Below are 13,932 nucleotides of genomic sequence, written 5' to 3'. Positions count from 1 at the left end.
TCCTTTACGCTTCCTCTTACTGACTATGTAACCCCAGGCAAATTAACTTTAGTTTCCCCATCTGTAAAATAGGGATAGCATTACCTACATGATAGTATAGTTGTGGGGATTAAAGTCTTCAGAGAAGTCCCTGGTAGACAGTAAGTGCTTAATAAATGTTGGTGTTGTTAGGAAGATATGTCCCCCGGTTTTAGAAGCAGTTACTGGACGAGACTGATGCAAAGCCCTACCTCCAGTGAATGTACAGAAGGGCTGGCTCAGGCTCCATCCAGCATCTCACATGATGTCTGACACTCATCTAAACTGTGGAAGGGGGGAAAGAGTGTGTGAATGTGAATTACTAAAAATGGTTGAAACTCCCTAAAGCTGTATTTAGCAAACCCAGAAGAACTGTAGCTCCTGAAGACAAAGGAAACCAGTCCCTTCATATTCACAGGGTCTTGCCCAGACCCCCTCTTGAAAGCCAACACCTGCCACTCATTGTGCTAAACATGTTGAAAACATGATCTCATTCAATTCTGACAACTTTGCTGTGAGTATGTATGATGCCCATTTTATGGAAAAAGAAACAGGCTTAAAGAGGTTACACTCCAAGGACATACAGCTAGTTAAAGGGCAAAGCTGGAATTGGAACCCGACTGCATGGCTGCAGAGAGTATGCTCTTAATTGCTAATTTATACCGTTTTTTAAGATGCAGACCACCAGTGCAAGGTCAGCTCAGTGGTGCCATTAGCCCAAATGCAATGACAACACATGTGTGCCAAGGAAAACAGAACCCTCTTGAGGAAGAAACGGCAACATCATATAAAACAGCCAATTTAGATCATCAGTTCAACAAACACTGACTGAACCCAATTTATTCTGGTCTAGACACTATGCTAGGTGCTGGAGTACAAAGATGAAGATGATAATCACATGCGGGGGAGACACCCACAGACCATTTCAGTATAACCTGGCCAGTGATAAGATAGGGAGAGGCATGCATGGGGTACTATGGGAGTATTCTCAGACCCTTTCCCGGTGTGGGGAGGCTTCCTGAAGGAGCTGATTCTCAAGCTGAATAATGCAGAATGGACGAGGAACCATTAGCATAGAAATGGGAGCTTTGGGGTAGAATGGGGATTATTAGCATGGAAACGTGAATGAACATGTTTTAAATGTAGGCCTATAAGCAGTTTGGTATTAGGATACAAAGTAGGAGGCGGGCAGTGGTGGAAGGTGGGACTGCAGAGGTGGAGAGAGATTAGGTCAGCAAGGGCCCTGAAATGTCCTGCCAAAGACTTGGTCTCCATCCAAACATCAGTGTAAGCTGACAAAGGGTTTTCAGTAGCAGGGAGTATGGACAGATTTGCATTTTAGCACGCTCATGGGCAGCAGTGTGCAGAATGAATGGAGGGGGTATGGGATAGTGGGTTCTTTTGATCTCTTTGTGCATGGACATGGACTCAATTGCACAGACACAATAGTGAATATTTGAATATGTATGCTTAACATCTGAATATGTACGTTTAACATCAGTTGAGCATACGGATTGCTGGATAGAATACATTTTTAATCTGGGGTCATGTCAGTTACCTTTATACCATATCTTTCTCTACCTTGAAATATATATTTCTTCCGTACTTAATCCCAGGAAACTTGGTGAAAGCAGTTGTTGGTTGAGAAGGGAGGAAAAGAAGAGGAAAATGGTGGCAGAGAGTTCTGGGTGGTCATTTCTCTGGAGATCAGATGTGGTGTATATGGGTGACAGATTTTGCATTTTATAAGCTCTCATATAATTATTTCCAGAACTGCCTTCTCTTCCAATAATTGTGAAGGGAATAACGTAACTTTCTTATGTCTTCTTATTCATCTGTTATTTCAGAACCCCACCTTTCTAGAAATAGCTTCTGAAATTAGCAAAACTGGCCTCCGGCTCATGGAGGATACCATGCAGAGGACAGGAGAATCAGCACCTGTTGGGGTGGGGGGCGGGGGGAAGAGGTTGCTTGGACTAGCAAACTGTTTCTATAGCTGGTGGGCAGCTCGGTCTCCTACATTTGGGAGGGACTGGTTGTCAAGAGAGATAGGGAAATCATCTCTCCAATTTGAGGGGATGAGGAAATGGGGTGTGTGTGTGTGGTGTGTGTGTGTGTGTGTGTGCGTGTGTCAGGTTCCCTAATAATATACCCTAGCGCGGGTATTAAATCCTTCTGCTGTGAAAACATCTTTTGGGGAATTTGACTCCCAAGGGGCCCTGAGCGGATGGCGCCGTGGAGTTGTGAGAAAGGTCCCTGGCTACAGGAGCGCGGGGCGCAGGGGTGTTGGTCAGTCTGCAGGGGGGCCTGGCTGTGGAGCTCCGGCTGCGCGCGCGGCGGCGGCGGCGGGGAGGGGGACGGGCTGCCGGGCGTGGGGTGGGCTGTGCGGGCCGGGCGCCTCTCACCTTTGCGGGCCTTGTCTGCCGGGATGTTCTGGGCCCGCAGCCGCTGGTCCAGGATGTAAAGCATCTCCCCGCCCAAGTTCAAGAAGAGCAGCGGTAGTGTCCGCAGCGACATGGTGCCAGATGAGGGCGGAGGAGGCGAAGGGCCACGGGACTGGGTAGCCGGAGGCCGGCCTCCGCGTCCGGTCGCCTGATTGCTAGGGCAACGCGGCGGATGGCAGAACGAGCCAATCAGCGGGCCGTTTGTTGGGAGGCGCCCGGGGCGGACGCTGATTGGGCCGGTGGCAGCGGCCTCCGCGGTAGGCTGGGTCCCCGGCTCTGCTCTAGCGGTGGTTTTCCCTCCGGCGCGGAGGCAGAGGCAGCGGCAGGGCCTGGCCCAGCAGGTCCGCCCGACATCCTCCCGTCCCCCCCGGCCCGAGAACGAGGAAGGCCCGAGCAGAACTTCCGAGCGAGCTCGGGGCGGCCGGACCTGAGGTGGAATCCCGGCTCCGCCCTTTCCTAGTTGTGCGACTCTGGGCACGGAACGTGGAGGGGTGACCCACCTCTCATGGGTGCAGAGGGGAATCCATGAGATGTGCAAAATGCCACGAAGGCGCTCAATAAAATAATGGACTTTTCTTTTGAATGGGGGGAGGGCCGGAAGTCCTTGAGTTTGCGTTTCCTTCCTAAAAGCTACTTGGAGTGAGTCAAACCAGGCTTGTTCTTGTCTGTCCTGCTCCCGCAGGACGCGTGCTGGGGCTTCTCCGAAGCTCTTTCACGTTGTTGAGCAGGCCTCCCACCTACTTCTCTACTTTGAGGGCGTCCTGTAGTTTACCCCCATCTTGAGCTCCAGCATCACCTTCCTATAATCTGCTGTACATTTTTACTTCGATGAGCAACCATTTCTGTAAATTTCAATACTTCTAAAACCTACAAAACATCTTTCCCTCCAGCCACTCAGGCTTGAAATCTGGGCCTTGGCTTCCAACTGTGTTTCCCTGGGTGCTATTACCAATTATCAGTCACTACTTCTGCTTTTTCCTCCAAAATCGTTCTCACACTGATCTCATTTATTTTTCTGCCTGCATTAGTATGTTCCTCCGTGTTACTGCTCTTTTCTGTCTACTACAGGCACCGGCTGCTAGGCTAAATTTCAGCAGTTGCCATTGTCAATATGAGGAATCCCTTCAGTGGCTCCCAACTGTTTGCCAGATCACAGTTTAAATGCCTCAACATGGCATTCGAGACTCTCCACTCAGACTTCAACTACCTTTCTATTTATTATTTTTTTTTATATGTAGGCTCCATGTCCAGTGTGGAGCCCAACATGGACCCTGAACTCACACCCCTGAGCTTGAGACCTGAGCTGAGATGGAGAGTTGAATGCTTAACGTACTGAGCCACCCAGATGCCCCTCCAACTACCTTTTTAGAGACATCTTCAGCACTCCCTCATTGCTCCCTAATCCAGCCGAACTCATCTACTTCATCAGCTTTGCCCCCTCAATGGAACATCACCTCTTCCTCCTAACCACACCTACCACCACAGTTTTGCCCTGACATTTGCCAAGCTCAAGTCGTTCCCACACCTTCTCTGGCCCCCTTTCCTTCCCAGCCAAGTTTTTGAGTAGTCTACATTCACAACCTGAATTTCCTTAACATCTTCACTCCCTATGTCACTGCAGCTAGGATTCAGCTCTCTCTGTCCTACTGAAACTGCTTTACCATGAAGACTTTTTTCCCCTTAGCCAACATATCACCATTGGATACTATACAGTAGTTGACAGCTGGCAGTCCAAGGCTTTGATTTGATTTTGTCTGGTCTCTGCAGTTTTAAAAGGGACAATAACTAGGATAGGGATATATCAAGCAGCTTAGCATCACTATCTTTTTTTTTTTATTTGAGACAGAATGAGAGAGAGAGAGCACATGAGAGGGGGGAGGGTCAGAGGCAGAAGCAGGCTCCCTGCCGAGCAGGGAGCCCGATGCGGGACTCGATCCAGGGACTCCAGGATCATGACCTGAGCCGAAGGCAGTCGCTTAACCAACTGAGCCACCCAGGCATCACTATCTTATACCTGGTCTTCATACATGACCTGCCTGATTGCTAAAGGCATTTTAGTATGCTATAGCATAGAATCCGCCCATAGCATCTCAGGTCATGTTTTGCCCCTAGGCAGTGTGGTATAATGAGCAGAACACAGGCATGGAGTAAAGACAGATGTGGCCTTGATTCCCAGGCCTGTCTTTAACCAGCTGTGTGAACTTGGACAAGTTACCTAACTTCTGAGCCTTAGTTCTCGCATGGTAAAATGAGGATAATCATGCCAATATGGGGTGGATGGATGAGGAAGGTGGCTTTAAGGAGATGAGATATTGTGCCTAAGGCAGCACTTACAATGATGCCTTTCCTGTAGTGCCTGCTCCATGGTGTCCCTTTTCTCACCTTCTCCACTGGTCCCCCTAAATGATGGCACCTGGCCCCTCAGTGCGGGATCTCCACGTAGCTGTGTCCACTCAAAGTCCTGCCCCATAAAGGGCCTTCCCTGTTCCTGGAGGTGACATCTGAACAGCAAGTCTGCAGTACTGAGCCTCTCATCTCCTTTTTTTTTTTTTTTTTTTAAAGATTTTATTTATTTATTTGAGAGAGAGAGACACAGCGAGAGAGGGAACACAAGCAGGGGGAGTGGGAGAGGGAGAAGCAGGCTTCCCGCCGAGCAGGGAGCCCGATGCGGGGCTCGATCCCAGGACCCTGGGATCATGACCTGAGCTGAAGGCAGACGCTTAACAACTGAGCCACCCAGGCGCCCCCTCACTTCTGATTCTGCAGGACCCCACGCTCTGTTCTATCCCTACTTCAACCCCCCCCACCCCGCCAGACCCTCAGTTGCTCCTAAGATCATCCTTCCCATCCTGACATGCCCTTTCTTTGTTTACACTCCTTCTCTGGGCAATTTTACTCATACCCATGGCTTCAATCACCATCCAAACCTAACCCCTAAGCCTCTCTCTAGCTTAGGTCTCGCTGTAGTCCCAGATCTAAGTTTCCAACTGTGTTTTGGATGTCACTTTAATATACCTTCCCCCATTTTGGCTTTCTTCTCAGAATGAAGCCCAAAGTCTTTTCCCCACTGTTGTGGACTGAATATTTGTATACCTCCCCAAATTCGTGTATCAAAGCTCTAAGCCCCAACGTGATGGTATTTGGAGGTGGGGCCTTTAGGAGGTAATGAATTAGATGAGGTCATGAAGGTAGAGTCCTCACGATGGGATCAGTGCCCTTATAAGAAGAGGAAGAGATCTCCCCCCGCCCTTGCACGTGAGGACATAGAAAGCAGCAGTCTGTAAGCCAGAAAGATTCCTCACCAGAAATCAAATTGACCAGCACCTAGATCTTGGACTTCCCAGCGTCCAGAACTTTGAAATAGTAAGTTTCTGTTGTTTAAACCAGTTTATGGTTTTTAATGGCAGCCTGAGCAGACCAATACACCCAGAAAACTCTATTATTATCTGGTGTTTGCTTTCCCCTCTGACCTCATCTCTCCCTACTCTTCTCTTTGTTCACTCAGTTTTAGACACACTGTCTTCCTTGGGTTCTTCAAACATGCCAAGCATACTCAGACATCAAGGCCTTGACATTTCACTTGGTGTGGATGGGTGAGTTTTGCAGGAAAAGGGGTATCCGTAACTCCCCAGAATTTATAAGGAACGTTTTGCATATGCGCAGTTTCTTGGGGATAGGACTTGTAGCTTTTATCAGACTCTCAATCTGAACACCAGTACCCCTGACCCCCAAACAATAAATTGCTCTGATGTCTCCCCCTCCCATCTACCCTCCACACAGCTACTGCTTAACCATCTAAAACACAGACTTGGTGCTGTCATCACTCCTTTGTTTTAAACCCTAACTGTCTCCCCGCTCCCTAGAGGGCAGCCAGCACATCAAGCCTCTCGCCGCCCAGCTTCAGCTTACCTGTCAAGCTTTACTTCCTGGTCCCACTGCTCCTTGAACACGGCATGCACCTGTGGACTTCTTTGCTTTTGCATTTGCAATGCCTTCTGCCCAGGATGCTTTCCCACCCCGTTTCTGCCCGGTGAACTTCCACTCATCCTTCAGGGTCCAGTCCCGAAGGCAGCTCTTATAGCTGGCCTACTCGCCTGGCAGTCAGCTGGCCCCACTTCCTCTGTGCAGCTGGGCGCTCGGCCTCACCTCCGCAGGGACGTCACCTGGACCACAGGGTGCTGTTTACATGAGTGTGTGTGAGGTGTGTTGTGAGAATGTGTCCTCTGGTGTGTGAGGGCAGAGGCTCTGCCTCCGACAAGACTGGGATCTCAGAGCTGAATGAAAGAACAAATTCCTCCTCCTCCTCCTCAGGCCACACAGAGCACCCCCTTCTCTCCTATTATCCTTTAAGGCAGAAAGACAGAACTCAAATACAATTTATTGGTTTTCTTTGATTGCCTCTGGTCCAGCTTTGGAAGGGCTCTCTGGGTTCTTCTGGCCCTGTTTCCGGGCCGCTGCTGCTTTAGCTTTTAAGGCCCTTCTTTGCTTCTTGAGCTTTTGTACCTCCTGGAAGACCTGGGGATGAAAAGGAGCAGGAAGAGACTGTAATCCTATGCAGCACCTCCGGCTTGGCGCAGGTGGGGCGGGAACGGACCTCCCTGGATGGCACGCCAGCCTTTCTCCGCGGGGGTGATGGCCTGTGGGTCTCCTCAGGGCCTGGGGCCAGTTCCGTGCCTCAGGCAGGAGCAGACAACCCTCCTGCTGCTCTCCCCACCACAGTCCCAGAGCGGGGCCAGCCAAAGCAGCAATTTTTTTTTTTTTTTTAAAGATTTTATCTATTTACCTGACTGAGAGAGAGAGAGAGAGACAGAGTAGCAGAGGGAGAGAGAGAGAAATTCTGACTCGTACCTGAATGCACAGGGCCTTCTTGGCTGCCCAGCGTCGGTGGCCTTTCCGGTGGTACAGAGCGGGGGAGGTGTACTCAATCCCCAGCTCCTTGCATACCTTCTCGAAGACACTGTAGTTGGTCTTCCGGAGGTTTTTGAGCATCTTTTTCCTCTGATCGATGCTCATCAGCAGATAGCGCTTGTGGGCTTTGTCCTGTGAGGAGGTGGTGGGTTACTTTTAGTATTATATACATAAGTGGTATGCCACTTTACGGTAACAAAGGACAGTCACCTTATCCTCTCACTGGAACCTCCCGACAATCGGACACAAATATTAGTGTAATTCTGTGGTAGGTATCGTCATTGTTATTCCCATTTTATAGACAGGGCAAAGAAAAGGCTCAAAGATATCCACCTGATTCACATAAGGTGCTAGAACTGGGCAGGGTAGGGCCCTTATGTGAGGTCAGGTCTTCCATATGCGTCTACGGGTCTCACTCCGAATCTCACGCTCTTTCCCTTCCCACCCCCCTGCACAGCCTCCCCCCAGCTCGGCCAACCGTCAGCTCGGGTGCAGAGAAGGCCTGGGGCTCCTCTGTGAGGGACCTCTGCAGGGGGGCTGCTGTTCCACACTCCGAATGAGCAAAGATCTCATCTCCAAAGAGCAGGCTCAGCCGGCTCCAGGAAACACAGAGGTGCCACCCCAGCATGGTGCTGGGACCAGTCTGGCTTACAATGGTGCGTTTGTTAAAAACACCTGCAGCTGCCTAATTACAGCAGCTCTGTGCCCAGTGCTGTGCTGGGATATGGCATCATGGTTAAGAGTGTGAGCCCTGGAGCAAGACCCCCAGTTTCAAGTCCTAGCACATCATTTCCCAGTGCTGTGCCTTCAGAAAGAACCTAATCACCCCATTACAAGATCATTCCCCTGTAAAATGGAATAGGGTAGTTATAAGGGTTAAACGAGCTGATGTATGTGAAGTACTCAGCACAAGGCCTAGTACTTCACATGACCATGCTGGTGCTTTATTATTCCATATAGTCCTCGCAATCCTCTCAGCAGGTACGTCGATGATCCCCACTTTACACACAGGAGAACTGAGGCTTGGGCACGTAAAGTAACTTCCCCAAAGTCACACATCTGGTTAGTGGAAATGGCAAAGCTGAGAATTTGAACCAAGTCCAAGAATATTCAAGAAATATTTACTGAGCACCCACTACGTGCCAGACACTGCGACCACGTCCTGAAGTTTGTGTTCTTGACCATGGGTGACACTCAGCGCTGCCCTGTAAGGCTCCCATTTCCCACTGGATGCAGGAGGGAAATGTTTTCCCCACTGCAGCTGAGGGGTGGGCACCCTGGTGTTGTAGCCACTTGGCTTCTCCAGCTGCTTCTCTGGACCCAGGGCCCTTAACCTCTTAGACTCCTCTCCCCCAGCTGCTGGTGCTTAGCCGTGAGCGATGCCTAAGGTTTACCTTTCGATGCTTCTGCATGTGTTCTTCATAATTGCGGATCTTGACAGTCAAGGCAACAACTGAAACCACAAACCACAGAGGATGAGAGCTGGCACAGAGGAAGGAAGGGCCCCGGCCTGGGTTATGTTTTAAGACCTCAAGGAATAACAATCACCAATGCTCTGGTGAAGCTCTCTACAATTCCCAAAGCACTCTGAATTTCAAGATCTCCAAAGACTTTGGATTATCTTTCCCTCAGAAAGCAAACCCTAAGAAGGAATGTTCCTTAATCTTTTTAAAGCTTTTACTTTTTTACTTGTCAGAGAGACACAAAGAGAGCAAAAGCAGGGGGAGTGGCAGACATAGGGAGAAGCAGGCTCCCCGCTGAGCAAGGAGCCCGAGGACCTGAGCCCCGCTGAGCAAGGAACCTGGGATCATGACCTGAGCCAAAGGCAGCTGCTTAACTGACTGAACCACCCAGGTGTCCCGGAATGTTCCTTAATCTTATAAAGGTATCCCCTGACCATAGCAAATAGCATTTTTTTTTTTTTAAGATTTTATTTGTTTGACAGAGACACAGCGAGAGAGGGAACACAAGCAGGGGGAGTGGGAGAGGGAGAAGCAGGTTCCCCACTGAGCAGAGAGCCTGATGCAGGGCTTGATCCCAGGACCCTGGGATCATGACCTGAGCTGAAGGCAGATGCTTAACGACCGAGCCACCCAGGTGCCCCGCAAATAGCATTCTTTTTTTTTTAAAAGACTATTTATTTATTTATTTATTTATTTATTTATTTATTTGACAGAGAGAGACACAGCGAGAGAGGGAACACAAGCAGGGGGAGTGGGAGAGGGAGAAGCAGGCTTCCCGTGGAGCAGGGAGCCCAACGCGGGGCTCGATCCCAGGACCCTGGGATCATGACCTGAGCCGAAGGCAGACGCTTAACGACTGAGCCACCCAGCCGCCCCCCACAAATAGCATTCTTAATGGTAAAACTTCAGAGCATTCCTATTACATTCAGGAATTAGTCTACGATACACGTTATCGTTCTTAATGATTCAACACTGTGCTGGAGGTCCTAGCCAATGCAGGAAGATTAGATTCCAGAATGTCAAGGGTCTACTCCTTGCCTCTCCCCTTCCAGCTGCCACCCTTAACTCTGTTTTCACTAATGAGTTTTCAGAATTATCAGCTCCCACTCCTCTCCTAAAGCCCTGCAATATCCTTCCTTAGTTGGCCTCTTGTTTGATTCCTGCCTGTACTGCAAAGATGGGGGCAAAGGCAGAAGCGGAAGGTGGCCCCAAGGAGACGCTCTCACTACAGCAGGCCCTTCCTGTATACACAATGAGTTTTGGCAGCATTGTAGAGTGAGGTGGAACCTTGGCCCTGACCACCTGGCCCTTGGCATCACCTTAGCTGCAGAGTGAGAGAGAGAGAGACAAGCTTTGGTTCTGAGGAGACTTGCCTGAGCTCACAACAGAGGTATGAGGTGGGACCTGGGCGCTGACTCCAGCATCACAGAGTCCAGTTTTCATTGCCCTGGGTCCTTCTTATCTCTCGCTTCATCAAGCCACATCTAATACCCGGTGCCCTTGTAGACAAGGGCCCTGGATCGAGTACCAGCTAGCAGGCTCCCCTGCACTCCCACTCCCCAAGGGCCCCCTGACCAACTTCGAGCCTCCAGGGAACTGGTGTCCTCAGGGTTTGCCACAATCTTGTTCATCAGCTGCTCTTGCTTGATTTTTAGCTTCTCCTTCTGTGAAGATAGAGACAGGGAATCTGTGAGGTCTGGCACCCACTAAGAACTAGCCTTCATACCTCGAAGGCCCTGGCTGCAGTCATAGAAACTAGGCCATAAAGCTCAGCGCCTGGCTTCCCGCTGTTCACCAGGGCACGGCCTTTGGTCAGCCCGTGGTTATTCACACCTAGGTGAGCCCAAGACCAATGACAGGTGACACAGCTTGTTAGATGAGGATCTCCAAACCGTGCTCAATCATTCAGGCATTAGATCATTACTGAGTACCTACTGTTTGTTGGGTGCTGGGTGCTAGGGATACAACGAGAGAACAAGATAGTCCCTGCCCTAGACATGCTTCGTCTGGGGGATGGACAAGAAGACCCAGAATGACAGTGGGATAAATGCTGTGAGTTGAGAAGCATGGGATGGAGGTGTTACCACATTAGGAGGGAGTCCCAGAGGAGAGGACTGGGAGAGGCCAAGGTTTGGCACAGGTCACTTACCTGGTTTGCCATTTCTAAAGACAAGAGTCTTCTCACGACATCGTCAAACCTGTGGGAAAAGCATAGCTATGAGAGACAGGTGTGGGGGAGAGGGGACAAGGGAATCAGTGCTGGTTCCATTTTAGTTCGAAAAGCAAGAATGACTGAAAATTTGTTTTATAACAAAAGTGTCTCTGTAGAAGTGGGGAGCCATTTCTCAGGGATTAAAAGTCAGCCAGAATCTGATTTGCTGTGCTGAGAACATGGAATGATGTGATAACTGCACAAAATTGGGGCTGTCAGCTTGACTGTTCCAGGCTCCTCACTGGGAGGGCAAAGGGAGGATTTTCTTTCTTTCTTTCTAAGATTTTATTTATTTATTTGATAGGGACAGACACAGCGAGAGAGGGAACGCAAGCAAGGGGAGTGGGAGAGGGAGAAGCAGGCTTCCTACAGAGGAGGGAGCCCGATTTGGGGCTCGATCCCAGGACCCTGGGATCATGACCTGAGCTGAAGGCAGATGCTTAACGACTGAGCCACCCAGGCGCCCCCAAAGGGAGGATTTTCATTTCAGCTAGAATATGGTTCAGTCAGTCTGTCTTGAGACATTTCATTTTTTTTTTTTAATAAAGATTTAATTTATTTATTTGACACAGACAGAGGGGGAGCGGCAGGCAGAGGGAGAGGGAGAAGCAGGCTCCCTGCTGAGCAGGGAGTCCGATGCAGGGCTCTATCCCAGGACCCTGAGATCATGACCTGAGCCGAAGGCAGATGCTTAACAGACTGGGCCACCCAGGTGCCCCGAGACATTTCAATTCTATCATCATTGTTTTTTACCCCTATCACACGGTACGGTGGAAGGGACTGCCCAGCTCTTGCTGTATAGGGCAGGGGCCGAGCAGAAGGATCCTGGCTTGGGTGTCTTTCAGCCCTGCATGTTGTCTCCCTCTATCTGAACCACAGTAGGAAAAAAGGCAAGCAGTTGAGCTCCATGAACTCCATTCTGCCCCTGCTGCCCCTCATCAAGCCTGGGCTTCAGTAGTTCTCTGCCCGGTTGTGTCATTAAGCTTCAGATACAGCGGGCCAGGCCTTGAAGTCACTGTCTTCCCGCTCTCCTCCCCAATCCTCTTCGGGCCCCCTGCCTCATCAGAGAGATTTCTTTCTGCTTACTTCTCAATTCCAGGAATGTTCTGGTAGTCTTTGAGCAGCGTGGAAGGGGGCGGGTCATCTTCTTGGCTGGGCTGGACTGTCAAGTGTAGGGACAAAAAAACACCCCGAGTCAACTCGCACTGCCCATCCTCCCTGTCCTGACTCTCTTCACCAACTCTGTCACAGACAGCCACGGCCTCAAGCGAGGCACTAGAGATCTCTGGGCTCAGCCTCTCCTTTGCAAACCCTGCAGGCAACTGTCTTGATATTTCACACTGGGAGTAGATGAGCTTTCCTAAGGCCCCATATTGTGCCTTTACCTCTCACACCACTTTAGATTCCCCACCAGAATGGGTCCTTTTGTGGATGGCCTGAGTTTGACTCTCTTTGAATCCCCTGGTCTGGTCTATGGCCTCATGTAAAACAGACACTCAACAAACACTTGCTGGCTGACGGCATGAATGAAATAAGGGGGTTGAGCAGGGCCCCGAGCTTTAGGACACAGGAAGCACCAAAGACCACATATAGGAAACTCTAAGCCTTGGTGTGTGTCATTCCCTGGGAGGTGAGAGAGAGGCACGAGGGAGATCAACTGGTCCTCTCCAGTCCGCCCCTGCTCTGCCGCTATGCAATCACAGCAGTAAATGCTAATATATACTTCATGTTTTGCACCCAGTGCGAAGAGTGCTCTCTTCACGTGTTAGCACTGAATCCTAACAACAATCCTTTCAGATACTTTTATAATCATTTTAGAATGACACTGAGAGAAAGTAACTTGCCCAGTCTCATTTACCTAGGAAGAGAGATCTTCCCACCATGCAGACTGCCTTGGAATGGGAAACCAAGCCCTCCACCTCAGAAGGACACAAAGCGCCTACCTATACTCTAGGTAGACCTGGGAGGTGCCAGCACGCCCTCCCTCGGGCTAGCTCATTCTCACTCAAACCCCGTCCGCAGGCTCCTGCTCCGCACCCCCCCCCCCCCGCCCCGCCTCTCCCCCGCGCCAGACAGGCTTCAGGCTACAGCCTGGTGGCAAGGCGGACGTGGGGGGCTTCTGCTCAGGCCCTCTGGCCTACGCGTCTGCCCACCCCATCAGGTGGTTCTAACTAGCCACCTCCTTCCCTTTGGCCACCCGGCGCCCCTCCAGGCAGTCCCTCTCCGCCTAAGTCCCACCCGAGAGCTCCTACCTGGTTTGTGGGTGGCATATCCGCGAACGGCCGGGAGGATGACACCTACGCAGAAGAGAGAGGGCTCAGGCCATCTCCTTAACTAGCCCAGCCTCCATTCCTTTCTATGGCCCCTGCACTACCCTTCCTGCATGGTCTTTGCGCCTCGGCGCCTAACCGCCGCCCCAGTTCTTCCGCACCCCGCTGCCCCACGCCTCTCCCACCTCGTCTTACTTCTTCCCCATCCACCTTTCTCCCTCATCCTGCCGCTGCTCTTCTCCCCTATCCTCGTCCCCCGTATCCGCCATCTCCGTCCAACCCCACTTCCCTCCTCGCGTTGCCCCGATTCTCCGCGCCTCACCGCGAGGAGAGGGAAGGCCCCACTGGAGAGAGGGAGGCCTGGCACACGCTCCGCCCGGCAGCCCAAGGACTGGGGCCTGGGCCACTGCCTGGGTCCGAAGCGACCTCAGCGCCCTCCACGCCGTCCTCAGCATGGTGACTCGTGACCGCGCGGGGCCGGCGCCACGGCCGCCGTCCCTTTCGCGGCACGGACCGGGTTACCTGGGCGCCGCCATGCTGACTCAGGCTCGACCAATGGAGCGCAGTTGCGAGACCGGAGCAGATGAGGACCGAGACAATGGATTAGAAAGGCGAGA

At 51.1% G+C, this 13,932-nt stretch overlaps 2 protein-coding genes across 6 annotated transcripts in view; both read right to left on the bottom strand.

Annotated features, from left to right (window-relative positions):
- Positions 1–6,770, bottom strand: part of OSCP1 (organic solute carrier partner 1) — a 29,615-nt gene extending 22,845 nt beyond the window's left edge. For 2 of the 5 annotated variants that reach the window (XM_064589452.1, XM_054512983.2), the window contains exons 1-2: positions 2,424–2,562; positions 231–303 (exon numbers count right to left, since the gene is read on the bottom strand). Coding sequence is in view for 2 of the 5 variants with exons in the window: in XM_054512984.2 (XP_054368959.2) it covers positions 2,424–2,535 (112 nt within the window). In the remaining 3 variants the exon portion in view is untranslated. Of the gene's footprint in view, positions 1–230; positions 304–2,423; positions 3,037–6,371 lie in introns of those variants that run through there. The other 3 variants (XM_064589453.1, XM_054512984.2, XM_045898078.2) reach the window with 3 other exon arrangements.
- A 50-nt stretch (positions 6,771–6,820) lies between these two features.
- MRPS15 (mitochondrial ribosomal protein S15) lies at positions 6,821–13,880 on the bottom strand. The gene is made up of 8 exons (XM_045898077.3): positions 13,638–13,880; positions 13,298–13,342; positions 12,132–12,207; positions 10,983–11,031; positions 10,413–10,497; positions 8,765–8,823; positions 7,311–7,502; positions 6,821–6,977 (listed from the first exon to the last, which is right to left on the bottom strand). Exons 1-8 carry the CDS (start codon positions 13,768–13,770, stop codon positions 6,840–6,842), a joined length of 777 nt encoding a protein of 258 aa, XP_045754033.1. The 5' UTR covers positions 13,771–13,880; the 3' UTR covers positions 6,821–6,839.
- Positions 13,881–13,932: the final 52 nt, after the last annotated feature.

The sequence above is a fragment of the Mirounga angustirostris genome, unplaced genomic scaffold (assembly GCF_029215605.1).
Source record: "Mirounga angustirostris isolate CCGP_5_RB_7025 unplaced genomic scaffold, mMirAng1.0.hap1 SCAF_4, whole genome shotgun sequence".
Classification (NCBI taxonomy): Eukaryota; Metazoa; Chordata; class Mammalia; order Carnivora; family Phocidae; genus Mirounga; species Mirounga angustirostris.
Note: the sequence above shows the minus strand (reverse complement) of the source record. Positions and strands in the feature narration are given on the sequence as shown.

Coding starts and splice junctions, on each gene's coding strand:
- MRPS15 (XM_045898077.3), bottom strand. CDS start 13,770: ATGCTGAGGACGGCGTGGAGGGCGCTGAGGTCGCTTCGGACCCAGGCA. Junction 13,343..13,637: donor GGGCCTTCCCTCTCCTCGCG/GTGAGGCGCGGA, acceptor TCTTCTGCGTAG/GTGTCATCCTCCCGGCCGTT. Junction 10,498..10,982: donor CTTTAGAAATGGCAAACCAG/GTAAGTGACCTG, acceptor CTATCTTCACAG/AAGGAGAAGCTAAAAATCAA.